The following is a 14,141-nucleotide window of genomic DNA, read 5'->3' as shown; positions in this document are numbered from 1 at the left end:
GCTTGCTGTTTTTTCAGAAAACACAGCTGTTATAAGTGTTCCAATTTTTTTCCAGATATGAGAAATGATCTATTTAAGTTGGTTTAACTGGCTATTGGAATCCTTCAGATGCTAATTGTTTAGCATCTGATTGCCATTTCAGGAAATGGTTTGTTTTAATATGAATGTGCCAAAGTACTCTAATTCAAGGAGTTTGGCCCTAATTGTTGGGTTTGATTCAACATTTGTTGTAGGGTTAAGTTACCAGTTAATTGGTATTGGAACATGTTCCATTTTCTTTCTTTATTTGCTGGGGAAACAGCTTGGGCCTTATGCTTCCCTGTCATGGAAATGCTACTTTTATTTTAATTTGTATGAAGGGTATTCAGTGGTATGTCAGTGTTCTGACTTCTCAACCACAAGGGCAGAGCTATCTGCCTCTCATGCAAAGAAAATGTAGATTAGCCCATAATCGTGTGAATAGTGCTATGAGTGACTTTATTTTTTTCCTTGTGGATTCCATGTTTAGTAGCATCAGCCACATGTGCATACACATGCACCCCTTCCTATTTATAAGCAGAGGATATGCATTGTTTTGTTTCTGCCAAGCAAAGGCTTAGCTAGTGCACAATTTTGAGACCTTGAACAGCACCCAGAATGGCTCCTTAAGCTTCCACTTACCTATTCCAGTGCCTAAAAATTAAAGTGTCTGGCCTCAAGATGGCAATCCAAATAGGCTGTATTGGGTGCCTAGGCTCTCTGCAGTGTTAGCAAAGGGAAGTGGTTCATAAGCTCTCTTAAAAAGAAGGCAGATGTCTGACCATCTCTAAAGGTAACTGATTGCACCGAGGGATGGGCAACACTAAGCACAGAGGTGTCTGTTTAGCCATGCTTCTCCAGAATTTGGACATGTGACCAAGGGCTGCATGTTAAGCACATAACTTGACTTTGAGGCAGTCCTTAGTATAAATGGATGCAAATCTACACTTTCACCTCCTGGGAGAGTGCTCTAGCCACAGGGTTATATAGTTGACAAGCTGAGAATCCCATTCTGGCCCAATTTCTTGATCATTGCATTGACAAGAATGCAAGAGTCCTAGAAGAACAAGCAGTATGGGGCCCAATGATTAGGACACTGCTCTGGGAAAAGGGAATCTTGAATCCCTGTGCTGTTTGTCATTTTCATTAGAAAGTCAATAGTAGAAATAAACACTAGTAAAATATTCTATGCATCAGGGTGTCTCACTCCTCAGGCCCTATGTGCTGAAGGAATAGCATGGGCTAATTGGGGACTGTAGACCTGCATGCCAGATGAGGCGCACATGCTGTTGGTCCAAGGACCACACTGTGACCTGAACTGGCCCTCATGCTGCATGTGGGCCAGTACAGCACAGGCTTTGTGCAGCATGCAGGTTCATTCAGAGACCCACACACAGCACATCAGGCCAGATAACAAAGTTCTGCAGGCCATATCTTTGATGACCCTGTTGCGTATTTTGACATTCCAGAATGGTGGTGGTGGTTTTCTCAACTATACAAAGAGAAGTGGGTCTAGAATGCCTCTGGAAGAAGAAATAAAAACCTATTGAAAGATGTCCTGAAAGTAAAATAGTGTGGTTATTTTTATTTTATTGTATTTATATTTAAATTTATTTTTGGAGCTCTGTTTTTCTACTAGTTTTATTGTAGGGAGGTGAATAAAGAGCTGTAGCACAGTAATTTGTAAAGCACCCCTTAATTGGGAGGCTTTTGTTGAAAAATTCAACCCTGAAAATCTGGTTGAGACTAAATACATCAATGGGTAATTCCAACAGTGAATGATGCATGTATAACTAATTCTTTTACGTTATCTGACTGGTTTGAAGCAAGCTTTCTGTTTTGTCAATCTCCATACATTTTTAATGTAGCCAAATGACTGATAAGTAGTTGTTGCACAAAGCACAAGGAGGAATTTTGTAGAAGGGATAGGATGTACTTTTTATATATATATTTTCTGTTTATGCCAAGTCCTGCATTCTCCATACATTCAAATTTCAGTGGGATGCATGAGGAAAGCAGGGTTGTCATTGACAGCATTAATAAAATTCAGCTTCCCTTGGTCCTCAGCTTCACATGGTGCACTGGAATCCAAAACATGGTAATTTTGCTGGAGCTTTGAAACAACGTGATGGAGTAGCTGTGGTGGGCATTTTTCTGCAAGTAAGTATATTCTTGGTAGTATTATACATGCTTTATTCTTTTGAAAATTTAGGGAAAATTGTGTGTTGTATCACATTGGGAAGACGTTTAGAATGGTGCATAGGCTGAGGGTTTTTGTTTTGTGTTTTTGAGGTTTGGGCTTCTTTTGTAACTTAATGCACTTGCACCCTTAACACTTTGAGCCTCATCCCTGACTTTTTTTTAGTAGGCTTGAACAAGTCACACGTGCTACATCTACACCACAGACCTTGGCTTGTGATATGAACTGAGGGAGCACTTCCTTCTGCTTTGCAAGTGCAGCATCAATGACACATCTGCCCAGGAGCAGTCAGCTTTGCTTTGTTACTTGCTGACTGACTTGTATGTCAGGGAGCTGCCTTAAACTTCCCTGAAAGCTAAAACTTGCAAATAAGCAGCATGAAACACTTGCAACATCTCTTGGCCCTTTTACATGGCCATTTCTGATAGAACTGATGGATGTCTGCTATTTATGGTGAGAGGCTATTGAGCCTTTACCCTACTATGTCTGACCTGATGAATAAAGATGACCAGAAGGGTCACTGCTTCCACTGTTCATGGCAGCTTATCCCATAGCTACCACCAGTATTCATGTAGCTTCTCATCTTTTTATTTTTCCTTGATAAGATAGGCAGTGCTTTTATCATTAATATCAATTAATTAGACCTCATCTTTTACGCTTTTTATATTGGGGATCATCCTCAAAACCTTCTCATTGTTGACATGAAAGGTTTCTGTTCAAGCCATTGTAGAGATGGATTATAAACTGTGGATTTGGCCCAGACTCAAACTTCTCCCAATCTGAAATTTGATCCAAGATTTGGTTCATGTTAGTCCTCCATGTTAATAGACAAACAGCAACATTGTATTTGATTGTCTAATATCAATAAGATATTGGAGGAATTCAGTAAGAAGTTGTTTGGTGCAAGTCCATCAGAACAAGTATATTAAACTTCTATAGTTAATTTTATTGATTTTTTTTTTGTTTGTTTTTCTTCCTTATTTGGTGTTTTTTTTTTTTTTTTTTTTTTTTTTTTTTTTTTTTGTGCCCCTTAATGAGAATGAGGCATCAAGAGTGCTGGCTGTTTTAAACCGCATCTGATCTTATTTCATCTGCTAACGCTTCTGGAAAAAGCACCTTAAGGGTCACACTTCAGCAGCCTACTTGCTGAGATAATTTTGAATATTGACCAGCCAAATTGTGGTGGACTTGGGAGAAGAAACCTAAGGCTGTAGTTTCTTTTGCCAAGCTTCATTGGTTGGCTTTATATAAGAATTGTAAGAGGAAGGCTTGGATGAATTGGCTTCATAAATGTACAAAAGGGGCTATGTGATGTGGGTGCCTGTAATAGCACAGTACTGGAGTTGATCACCCTGGAGGTCTTATTTATGCTATGACAGTGCAATATTTCAACTTGCTTGTCTAGACACTGCTGCCCAAGCCTTCCCATGAATTGCTATCTTCTTCTGAAACACAGAATCCCATGGTTATAGTATTTCTTTGCTCTGTCTGTCATTATCCACTTATATGGGGTGGGGGGGAAATGTCCTTTAACCATTGTTGGCCTCCCAAAATCCCATGGGAGAACTAAATAACTAAGGATAGGATCCTGCCAGATGGACTACCAAGAGCTGGGTGCTCAAGGCTTTTTGTTGCTTTAGGCTTTTTGCAGTGGCTCCCAGTCTGGTGCAAGGTCACTTGCTCCACTACCCCTAAGGGTGCTATGCAGGACCACTTTGCTGTGGTATGATGGTAGCAGAGCAGATGACCCTGTGCATTTCTTTTTAAGAGTGGGAAAACAGAAGAGCCCATACTACTTGACTTTGTGTGTACTGGCCACATTAGCTTTCCTACAGAACCCATACACAGAATATAGGCAGACAAGGTTCCTTGGGTGAACTTGATATCTTTTATTAGACCAACCCAAATGGTTGGGGAATAGTTACTAAGCAAGTTTTCGGGTTCAAAAACCCTTCGTCAGGCTAAGGACGCTGCAGCAGTTGCTGCGTGCTCTTCCTGGATGGAATGAAACGTAAAGAAGCCAGGGGCTGGGCTGGGCTGGGGAGTCAGTTGCCAGCAGATTGTAATGTATCAAAAATCCAATGTCTATGTTTAGTCCCTGATCTCTAGTATCCAGCAGGTTGATGAAATGGAGCTCATAGGCTCGTCTCTGGGATGTGTTGTGTATGTTTCCCTTGAGGATCAGGACTGAGAAATTGGGGAGAGAGAGTGGCCCTCCTGTGAGAAATGTGCCCCCACTGGTAATTGGGTGTTTCTGTGTTTGATGGATTTCCAGTGTGCATTCATTCTGGTGCGCAGTTGTTGTCTGGTCTCTCCTACATATCTTCCATCAGGGCATTTGGTGCATTGGATGAGGTATACTACATTCCTGGAGGTGCAGCTGTAAGATCCTGGGATGCTGATGGCTCTGTTGTGGGGTGTAGTAATAGTGGAGGTGGTGGAGATGTGGGGGCAGGTTTTGCATTTCTTGTCATGGCACGGTCTGGATCCTTTCGGTGTGTTCTAGGGTTGAGGAAGTTTGCCACCCATCCTAGCCTTCAGACAAGCACCGAACCTTGCCAACCTCACCACCAGAAGCAAACTTCCTATAACTATTCTCCAACCATTTAGGCTGGTCTAATAAAAGATATCAAATTCACCCAAGGAAACTTGTCTGCCTATATCCTTAGACCAACACAGCTACAACCTAAACCCCTGCTACACAGAATATGGCATTAATGATTCTGCACGTTGACTTGTATGATCCAACTGAGACTTGTGATTTTTGGTGTGGGCAGAGGGAGGTCAACCTATAATACAAGACCACAGTCAGGATCTTCTCTCCATCCTAGAAACATTCTGTTTGGTATGAGATTTCTGAGAATGTTGCCAGCTAAACCAGTTAAAGGGATGTGTCCAGTTCATTTGTTTGTGTAGCTGAGAGATGAAGAAAAATAATCTGGCATAACTACATTCTTGTGCTTTCTATATTTACAGGTGGGGAATACGCCCAAACCAGAGCTGAAGAGAATTCTTGAAGACATAGATACTGTTAAGACAAAGGTAACAGTAAATGGCTTTACAGTAGGTTAACTGGATAGTAGCAGAACTATATTAGATACAGGATTTGGTTGTCTAGCAGCTTTGCACTGTTGCAACAATGTGTAAGCAGCTAAACCATTCTGGGGAACATGGACTGGAGTCTCTTCTCTTCAGGTGGACACTTAATTCCTCTTTTCCTCCCCTAATGGTTTTCATGATGGCTTTGGATTCATCGACTGTCAAGTAGCCAGTATTGAAATTGCCCTCTGATGTACAATCTAGGAAGCAAATGGGGAGGGGGGGGAGGGAGATGAGCTGATTAAACAAAAGGATAATATTGGCATAACAAATGCATGCAAGTCACCCATGAAATAAATGTAGCCTGAAACTTAGAAGGCTTTTAACTATCAGATCAGTGGGTTCCTTCAGAACAATCTCTCAATAATCCTAGGGGCAGCCAATCTAACCAGTTTTAAGATGGAGTTTATGAAAAGGACCAGCTGGAGACTTCCAGCTCTTTCATATCAGCACAAATGTCATCGCTATCCCTAGGTTAAAGTGTTTTTCATTGTCTAAGAAACTAGTTCCATTCCCATTATGGAGGCAGAACTCCTATGGCAGGGGGTTTGTAGCAATGTTACAGTATCGGGCTTTTTTCTTTTCATAGTAGAATGAAATGTACTCCCTGGATGTTTGCCTAAGTTAGTAGTCCATGACCAAGTTCAGGATCCTTTCTCTTCTACGCTTAAACAATTTACACTTCAGTGTACGTATGATATTAACTCTCTCTCTCTCTCTCTCTCTCTCTCCAACCACCCCTCCCCCCCCCCCCCAAACATTTCTCCATTCTGATGTGGCATCTGATGCATGTTTTAGCCATCAGATGTTATACTTTGTTTTAGTATGAACTAAAAAATAACTACTCAGTTTTGGATAGTGGAATCTAGTTACTACTTCTATGTCACAAATGGAAACTGGGGTTGTAGCTCTTCTGAGAGAAACCATTTGAGACAAGCAGAGAGACTGGATCTTGAACTGAGAATTAAAATGTGAGATGCTATGTGACAATGATTTTGAAAAAAGGGCACTGACGGACATGATATTTGTTGCATGATTGGTCCCTTGAAAGCATTCCACAGCTGTGCCTTAACAGAAGTGCATGGTTGCAGAGTGCTTTTAAAAAGTGATCGATCACATGACACATGAACCATCATCTAGTGCTCCTTCATTAATTTCTGTTTATCCCTGTGCACAAGTAGGGCTGGACTGATGTTGCTGAGCTCTGGCCCCAGGACGGTCTGCAGAATGGGATGGGGAGAAGGGAGGGAAGGGAGCTCTGGTCTGAGGTTTTCCCAAGCAGCGCAGGAGGGGGTTGATTGGAGCCCCCCACCACCTTCCAGTGCAGGCTGTGCAACCCCCAAACTAGAACCCCATTCCCATCCTGAAGCTAGCACTGCAGTTGGGAAGGGGGGTGGGGGGGCAGCAGGACTAGTGGAGAGAGATTACAGACCTGCAGCTTCTCCTAGATTGGCTCCAAAGCGGACCTCAATTTCCCCTACCCCAGCAGTGAACATTTATGGGTCCAGTGGGGGGAGGAGGGGTTGCTGTAGCTCATGGCACTTTGTGAAGTGCCATGAGTTAGTGGGGAGCTGCATGTCTGTAAGCAAACAGCTGTAAGTGCTGATGTAGTTATAGGATAGGTTAGTGTAGGGCTATCCAACTTCCTAAGTGGCTGGTTGTCTGTGCAGCACTGCACTGTGGTCCCTGCCTCCACCCCCACCCCCATGCTGCATGTTATCTCTTCTCTTTCCCGCCCACCCACCCCACTCCTCCTCACCATGCTGGTGCTTCTGTACTGTACAGAGTCCCAGGTCCTCAATGCTCCCTTGCCTGTGCCACCCCACCTTGTGCCCAGGAGCAGAAAACAGAAGCTGTCAAAGGAGGAAAGCCTGGAAACTTGAGCACCACTACCCTGACTGCTGACACTGTCCAGATTCTCTTCACTAAAAGCATGGTTTTGATAATCATGGGGGGGTGAAAATAGTCCTTAAGGCAATGACTGTTCAAGTTTGCCTGGTAGCTTGGTGGTTAGGGCACGCCACTAAAATGTGCCAGCTGAACCAAGAAACATCACTTATTTGCATAGCCACAATTACAGAGCAGTTGTGTGACAGCAGATGGAGACATTCTCCTTGTATACAGATGTTGTTTGTTTTTTTTTTCCTTTGGTAACTTGACTCCCCATTTGAGAAGGATTGGGATCTCCATTGGTTACTGAAGAGACTTCTGTCTTCTCTCTTTAAGGGGAAAGAGGCTCCTTTCCATCACTTTGATCCATCAATCCTTTTCCCCAAGTCTCGGGACTACTGGACCTATGAGGGCTCCTTCACTACACCTCCTTGTGAAGAGTGTATCACCTGGATTCTTCTAAGGGAGCCTATTGTTGTCAGCCCAGATCAGGTAAACTGCCACTAGAGATTCACTCGCTTTCATGACACTTAGGCAGATGATGTACATGACACATCCTGACTGCTCTTCCAGTAAGGAAAAGGTCCATTAGAGCTGTAGTACTGCATGAGTCAACTGAGTTGAAATAGAGTAGTGGGGGTGGGAACTTTTGATTGAGTCCTTCTGATGGAAAAATCTTATTGACTTGATTAGAGCATGACTGGGACCCTAAAAGTGCTGCATGGGACTTCAGTCTTCTATGGGCACAGCATCTCTCATGTCCACTTTGCTCACGTGCCCCAGTTCAATCTTTCTCTGACTTGAATGGGTGGCCCCTGAGACTATAACCCTGAGCTGCCTCTGAAAACTCTTGGTTCCAGCTTCTGGCTTCCTAGGCCGTGTTGGTAGGAAAGATCAGGTCACTTAGAGGCCAGGGAGCTCCATATTTAGTGAAGGTAAATAGTTTGGGGGTAGGAGGGTATCACAGGGTGCCAGGAGACAACCAGGGAATAAAGGTTTGGGTTTTGGTGGCATGGCAATGTGGTGGGGAATAAGTGCAGGCTGAGGAATAAGATGAATGGGACTTGCACCACCTCAAAGGGTGCTAGCTCTTCTTTCCCTTTCTTCCCTGATTGTTGGCAAGGATGGTCCTGGATATGGCTCAGATGCATTATTTCACATGGGCTTTACAAAACCAAAAGCTATACTCTAATAACAATAGATACATCTTCAGCATCTTGGCTACTGTGAGTCGGTAGCTTAGGCAGATGAGGTTCCTTGGGTAAATCTGGTATCTTTTTAGATTAACTCAAATGGTTGGAAAAATTCTTCCTTGCAAACTTTTGGGTACACATACCCTTAGTCTGCCTATGTCCTTAAACCAACAAGGCTACAGCCTATACCCAGCCACTAGCCTAGATACTTCTGCAGTAAGATCAGTTGACAGAATTAGGAGCATGTGGAAAAAGCTTAAACTTTCTTTTCTAAAGAGGATGTTCCCCAAGCTATTGTTGTGGGGTTCTTTTTCCATATTGGACTAAACCCAAACTTTGGAAGTTTGAAATGCTCTCTAAAATTGCATGCTGGCCACAAGGGTCTTTGTAGTTCTCTAAATTTACAAAACATTCTTCCTCCAGAAACCCCTGCAAGAGCCTTAATGCAGAAACCAGGTGATTTATGCTAAATCCTGGTTAAATGTATTGAGATACAAGGCCAGAAATATCTACCCCATCTAGTCAAGTAGCTACCTCCTTTTATGCCTCCTTGGACAGATCTTGCACAAACTGGAACCAGTCTGTAGCCAATTCAATGGCATTTCATCCCTTCACTGGAAGTGTTAGTAAAAACGATTGGGTTCATCACTAATTCAGATTAATAATCCAATTGGTGCACACTTCATTGCTAATTGTGCGAGTATGATATTTACACAAGTAGTGTCATCCTATATACACTGGCCTCTACCTCTTGCATGGTGGGTAGTCTCATGGCAAACAACTTGACTGAAGCACCAGAGTTACACGAGGCATGATCATCCTATGTACACTGGACTACTCATAACCCTCATACAGTCTTTACAAAGAAGCAGCCAGAAGCAGTATCCTCTGCTAAGTGACTTGCCATATGTAAAGATCCACAAGGGCTTCTCAAGCTGTGAGGCTTCAGCTCTCTTCTCCTATGACTTTTTTTTTTCCTAGGAAAATTCTTCCCTAATCACCAGGTTGAGATGTTATGGTCTAGATTTGCCCCAAATATGTTCCATGTTTCCATGCAAACCTTTTTCTTTTGGGTTTTTGTAGATGGCAAAGCTGCGGAGCCTTTCCATGAATGCTGAGAATGAACCTTTTTGCCCCCTGGTGGATAACTGGCGTCCTCCACAGCCTCTGAAGGGCAGGGTCTTGAGAGCCTCCTTCAAATAGAAACATCCAATTTCAGCAGAGGTTTCAGTGAGGAAATCCCCAGATGCCAAAGCCTAGCTAGTATTGTCCTCTGATCCCCCACAAGCACTAGATGATGATAGTTTCCCCACACAGAAGCACGGTCTATATATAGAATGACAGCTTATTCAGGGGAGGAGCACTGTTCCTTCAGGAAAAAGCAGCAACAGTGGATCAATGGCTTGCAAACAGTAAAGCACCCTTCAGGGCATTTTTTTTTTTTTTTTTTCAGTCATCCTTTTCCTTGTGCTCCTTACCTGCTTGTAATGTGGAGAACATATGCCACTTCCCTTTTCCTCTGCACCTCATTGTTAGACTAGCAAAGTACTAAAGCCTGGGTGTGCATTCAGGTGGGTTCATCACCCCCAGCTCTGGGGGTGAAGCAAGGATAAAGTGTTGCCTGGCTTTGAAAAGATGCCTTGCTGCCATTTCTGCATCAGATCCCTATCTCTCTTGCCTTGCTGCTGCTTTCTTGCTGCTTCTGCTAAATCTATTACCTTTTTTTTTTTTTTTCTTGTCTTGGAATAGCAGCAGTAGCATTTCCCACCACCCCAGTTTAGTGACTTAAAATTCTACTGCTCTGCACAGGATGCAGCTTGCTGCTGCTTCTGTATTGCCTCTCAGCACCACAGTTTCCAAGTACAATGCAGAGTCCAAATTTTTGAGACTCCACTAAAGTGGTTGCTTTTAGTAATTTCAAATAATAGGTATTTAACTGCTTGGGAGGAACTTTCCTATTGTCACTGTATCATTTATCAACCTCACTGCTGTTTCCAAGCTCAGGCCTGAAGTTCTGCCCATTTATTGGCAACTTTGATTTTAAGTCTCTCATCATCCAAGCACTATCTCCAATGGGATCTGCTGAGCTTTATTGTGACTCTCTGCCCATTTAGGCCCTTTTGTTAGGGATACAGTGTTCAAATGGCATGTAGATAAAACAGCTGTTTACTAAATAGGAGCACTTGCCTCTTGACTCTCTTTCCAGCAATTTGACATGGGTATGGTTTCACAGGGCAAGCAGAGTACAAATCTGCTATGTCTAGTCATGCAGTAAGGATAACTTTTCAGTGCCTCAACAGCCAAGACTTCAAATTTTTAATTTGTAACCCAGATGTCCAAAAATGATCACCTTGGAGGTGTTGGGATTGCCTATGCAAATGAGATCTGCTTATCCTGTCTCTCCCTCCACTTTACTGACAGATGGCAAAGAGGGTGCCTTCTGCCAAGTTGCTATGGTAGTATGCCTGATTATGTCTAAAAATGAGGGAAGGGGGAAGGTCTGGTTACAAATAGGCAGAAATAAGTTTCCTTTATTATCCTTATATTCTTCACCAGAGCATCAAGGCTTCCAACTGACAAAACTGAGTTGCTGAATTTATTATAGACTAAATCCTGCTCTTGGGTGTACCACTAGAATCCCAGGAATCCTGGATATAACTGAAGGCAGATTTGTGCTGTTCCATTTATCAGTTTCCTTTCCACATACCTAATCAAACTGATTTAATTAAGCAAGGGATTTTAATGGCCCAAATATATTTAAGGTTGAATAACTTTTATGCTGAAAAGTGGAAACTAAGGTGTTTAAATAAAGAGAGTGGCACTGTGGAGAGTTTCCCCCCCCCCAGTTATTTTAACAACTGACTTGTTCTGGCAACTGGATGAACTCTTCAGTTGCATCATTTCAATTTAGTATAGCAAACTTTGTGAAATCCTAAGTTTTCTTTAGTTTCCCAAATCCCTGTCTCCCCTTAATGAATGAAAATGGCTTTAACATGAGAGCTGTTTAAGCTCATTTTTCTACTGTAACACGTCTTACATGGCAAAGCCAAATTCTGTCCTCAAGTGTAGATGCAGTTGGTCCTAGTGTCATTGAGCTTTGAATGCAAGTGGTGAGATCAAAACTTGACTCCTATTCTATAAATGCAACTGACTGTGATGTTCTTATCTCTTGTTTGTTCAAACAGTAAAATAGGATTATCTGTTTGCACTTAAAGTAAGAGCATATCCAGCTTAAGAGAACCAATAAATACTCATAGAAATAGTGGTCTTGTCTTCATTTCTAATGTTGGAAAACTGTGAGAAGTGATAGGACAAGAATTCTGCATGCAGATTTTGTCAAGGCCTTGTTCACAGTAATTTTGGGCCACTCCTGGAGTTCTTAACCCCTGGATTTCTGCATATTAAAACCTTTAAAGTGGTTCCAAGCACTTGATTATGTGGTTCAAAGTTAATGCCACTCCAGGGAAGGATCATCTCTGATCTATGCTACCCAGCTCCTGTTTCATTAAGGTGTGGCTACTCCCCATGGATGTGCCACCCAAGCTGAAGTTTTCCAGTATCCCAGGATCTCTCTCACTGTTACCTGTAGACCAGGGATAGAAGCCTGTGCTGACTCACTAGACCTCTGTTGGCAACTCACAGCTCCAGCTCCTAGTCCTGCCTCTGCTCACCAGGCACTTAGTGGCAAGGTATAGCTGTGCAGGTGGAGTGCTAAGGGTGTGACAGCTCCAAGCTAGCACTGTTGCTGATCAACCTGCTTTCTCCCCTTCCATACCACGGTATGGCAGAAGTGACTATGTACAACTCTCTAATGAAGTAGTCCTAAAAAAAAAAAATGGTCCCAAACACATTGATTGTTTTTTCTGGCACAAATGAAGCCTGTCTGCTGCTTCTGTTAATTCTCAATGTATCTAACACCCATCCTGGCCTGCCACTTTCCCTTCTGAGAGGGAAGTGTATTCTGACCCCTCCAAGTAAATGGTACAGAAAGAGAATTAAAACTTTTTTGTTGTTAATGGAAGAGTAAAGCAGCTACTTCTTTCCCCAACCCTCTAATGAATCTCCAGTCTCATGATCCTTGGTTATGTCGCACTAGTTCCAAGGGGTGCCGGTGGACAGGTAGAAGCATGCTGCACTGATTCTGTGATTCCTTTTTCCTGATTAGTTTTTGGGCTATTTCTACTTCACTTGTCAATCTTGCAGTTTGGGAGGGAAATCTCAAACTTAATAATTTTACAAACTTCATCCAATTTTGCCTGAAACAGTCAAATACTGCTTTACAGTTTAAGTTTGTATAGTGAATAGATTGTTAATACAACAGGAAAGAGTTGCTAATTCTCTTGAATCACTTAGTTTTGAACCCACAGGGACAAATCTTGTTCACCCTTATACACTTAAATAACACTTTTATGTGGTTGTATAAATACAAGTTTTGGTACTTGTGCAGATTTTGCATTATATTTCTACTTTTGGCAGAAGAGGGTTCCATGGGGATATGGATAATGGCCCAAAGGCAAAAAAATGGAGGGTCCTCTAACCTTTTAGCTCAAGGGACTAACAGCTAGGGTACTAGCCAACAGAGTGGGAAATCCATGTTCAAATCTCGGAAGGGACTTGAACCTTTGTCTTACACTTCCTAGCAAAGTGTTCTAATCAGGGGCAGGTGTTGTCCAGAGCACATTCTAGCTTTCTTGTCAAATTAAAATAAGATTCTTGTTTACAAAAATAGTTTTTGTTTTTTTTCTTTCGTTTTTCATCTGATTTAATCATGTTAATGGATGGTGATCAGTAATCAAATTACGTCACTGTAAATAATGTCATGACACTCTAATGCCTGTTTGATTATTAGTTGTTCCTACTTTCTAGTAGCTTAGCATAAAACTGGATACTTCTTTCCACCTTTTTCTGGATTTAACACAAATCTTGGGCATCCTTGAGCTACTTGATGCTCATAATCATGTGTAGTGGCTCACATAAGTCTTCCTGAAATATCAGGTCTTCCTATACCAGTAATTGTCTGTATACATGTTCCTACTGTGCATGCATGTCATGTCCTGAGCCCTTAACCAAAAGTTTCATGCCTTAGCAGTGTCCAATTAAGTGGGCTCAAGGATCACCTAGCATACACCCAGGTGATAAATGGAAGTGTATATTTACCATTCCTCAGTTTCTCTCAGCCACTTCCCTTATTCAAACTAGGTTCTTGTAAACCTACACTGCAACTGGAGTACTTCAAGAAACTGGAGTAGTTTAAGTGGAAGTGCTCACATTCACATTAACAATCTCCTTAGGTCTGTTTCATTCAATGCTCATACTAAAGCACCCTAAGATATGTTGCCTTAACAGTCAGCATCATACTTAAATTCCTGGCAGCCCTGGGCAGACTTTAAATACAGGGCCCTCTGTTGCCAGAGATAATGATAATAATTTGATAATTACCACTTTTGGGCCCCCTTTCAGTCCAGGCCCCAGGTGGTCATCTGGTTGACCCCTGACTGTGTCTGGCCCTATTAGCAGTAGCCATAGAATGCATTATAGCTGCACCCCTCCCCTGCCACGAGGATAAAGGCTAGCAGGCACTTCCTGCTTGGAGCGCTCTTCATGGGGCTTCTAAGGGAAAGGCTGCAGAAGGAGCCCCAAACAGGGGTGGCACTAGGTGGAGCTCAAGGGGCTATGGCCATTCGAAAATTCCCCATAGCCACCCCTGCAAGCCCCATCGCTGCTTGGCTCAGCCCCCCTCC

The 14,141-nt window shown here is 42.6% G+C and overlaps 1 protein-coding gene across 4 annotated transcripts in view; it reads left to right on the top strand.

The window, feature by feature from the left end:
- Nucleotides 1-14,141, top strand: part of LOC102559895 (carbonic anhydrase 3) — a 92,841-nt gene that overhangs the window by 63,109 nt on the left and 15,591 nt on the right. For 2 of the 4 annotated variants that reach the window (XM_019486855.2, XM_014610173.3), the window contains 4 exons: nt 2,086-2,178; nt 5,195-5,260; nt 7,544-7,699; nt 9,484-11,662. In XM_019486855.2, coding sequence (XP_019342400.1) covers nt 2,086-2,178; nt 5,195-5,260; nt 7,544-7,699; nt 9,484-9,603 — 435 coding nt within the window. In that variant the 3' untranslated portion in view covers nt 9,604-11,662. Of the gene's footprint in view, nt 1-2,085; nt 2,179-5,194; nt 5,261-7,543; nt 7,700-9,483; nt 11,663-14,141 lie in introns of those variants that run through there. The other 2 variants (XM_059723920.1, XM_059723921.1) reach the window with 1 other exon arrangement.

Source organism: Alligator mississippiensis, chromosome 3, assembly GCF_030867095.1.
Source record: "Alligator mississippiensis isolate rAllMis1 chromosome 3, rAllMis1, whole genome shotgun sequence".
NCBI classification, from domain to species: Eukaryota; Metazoa; Chordata; order Crocodylia; family Alligatoridae; genus Alligator; species Alligator mississippiensis.
This window is presented reverse-complemented; position numbering and strand designations above follow the sequence as displayed.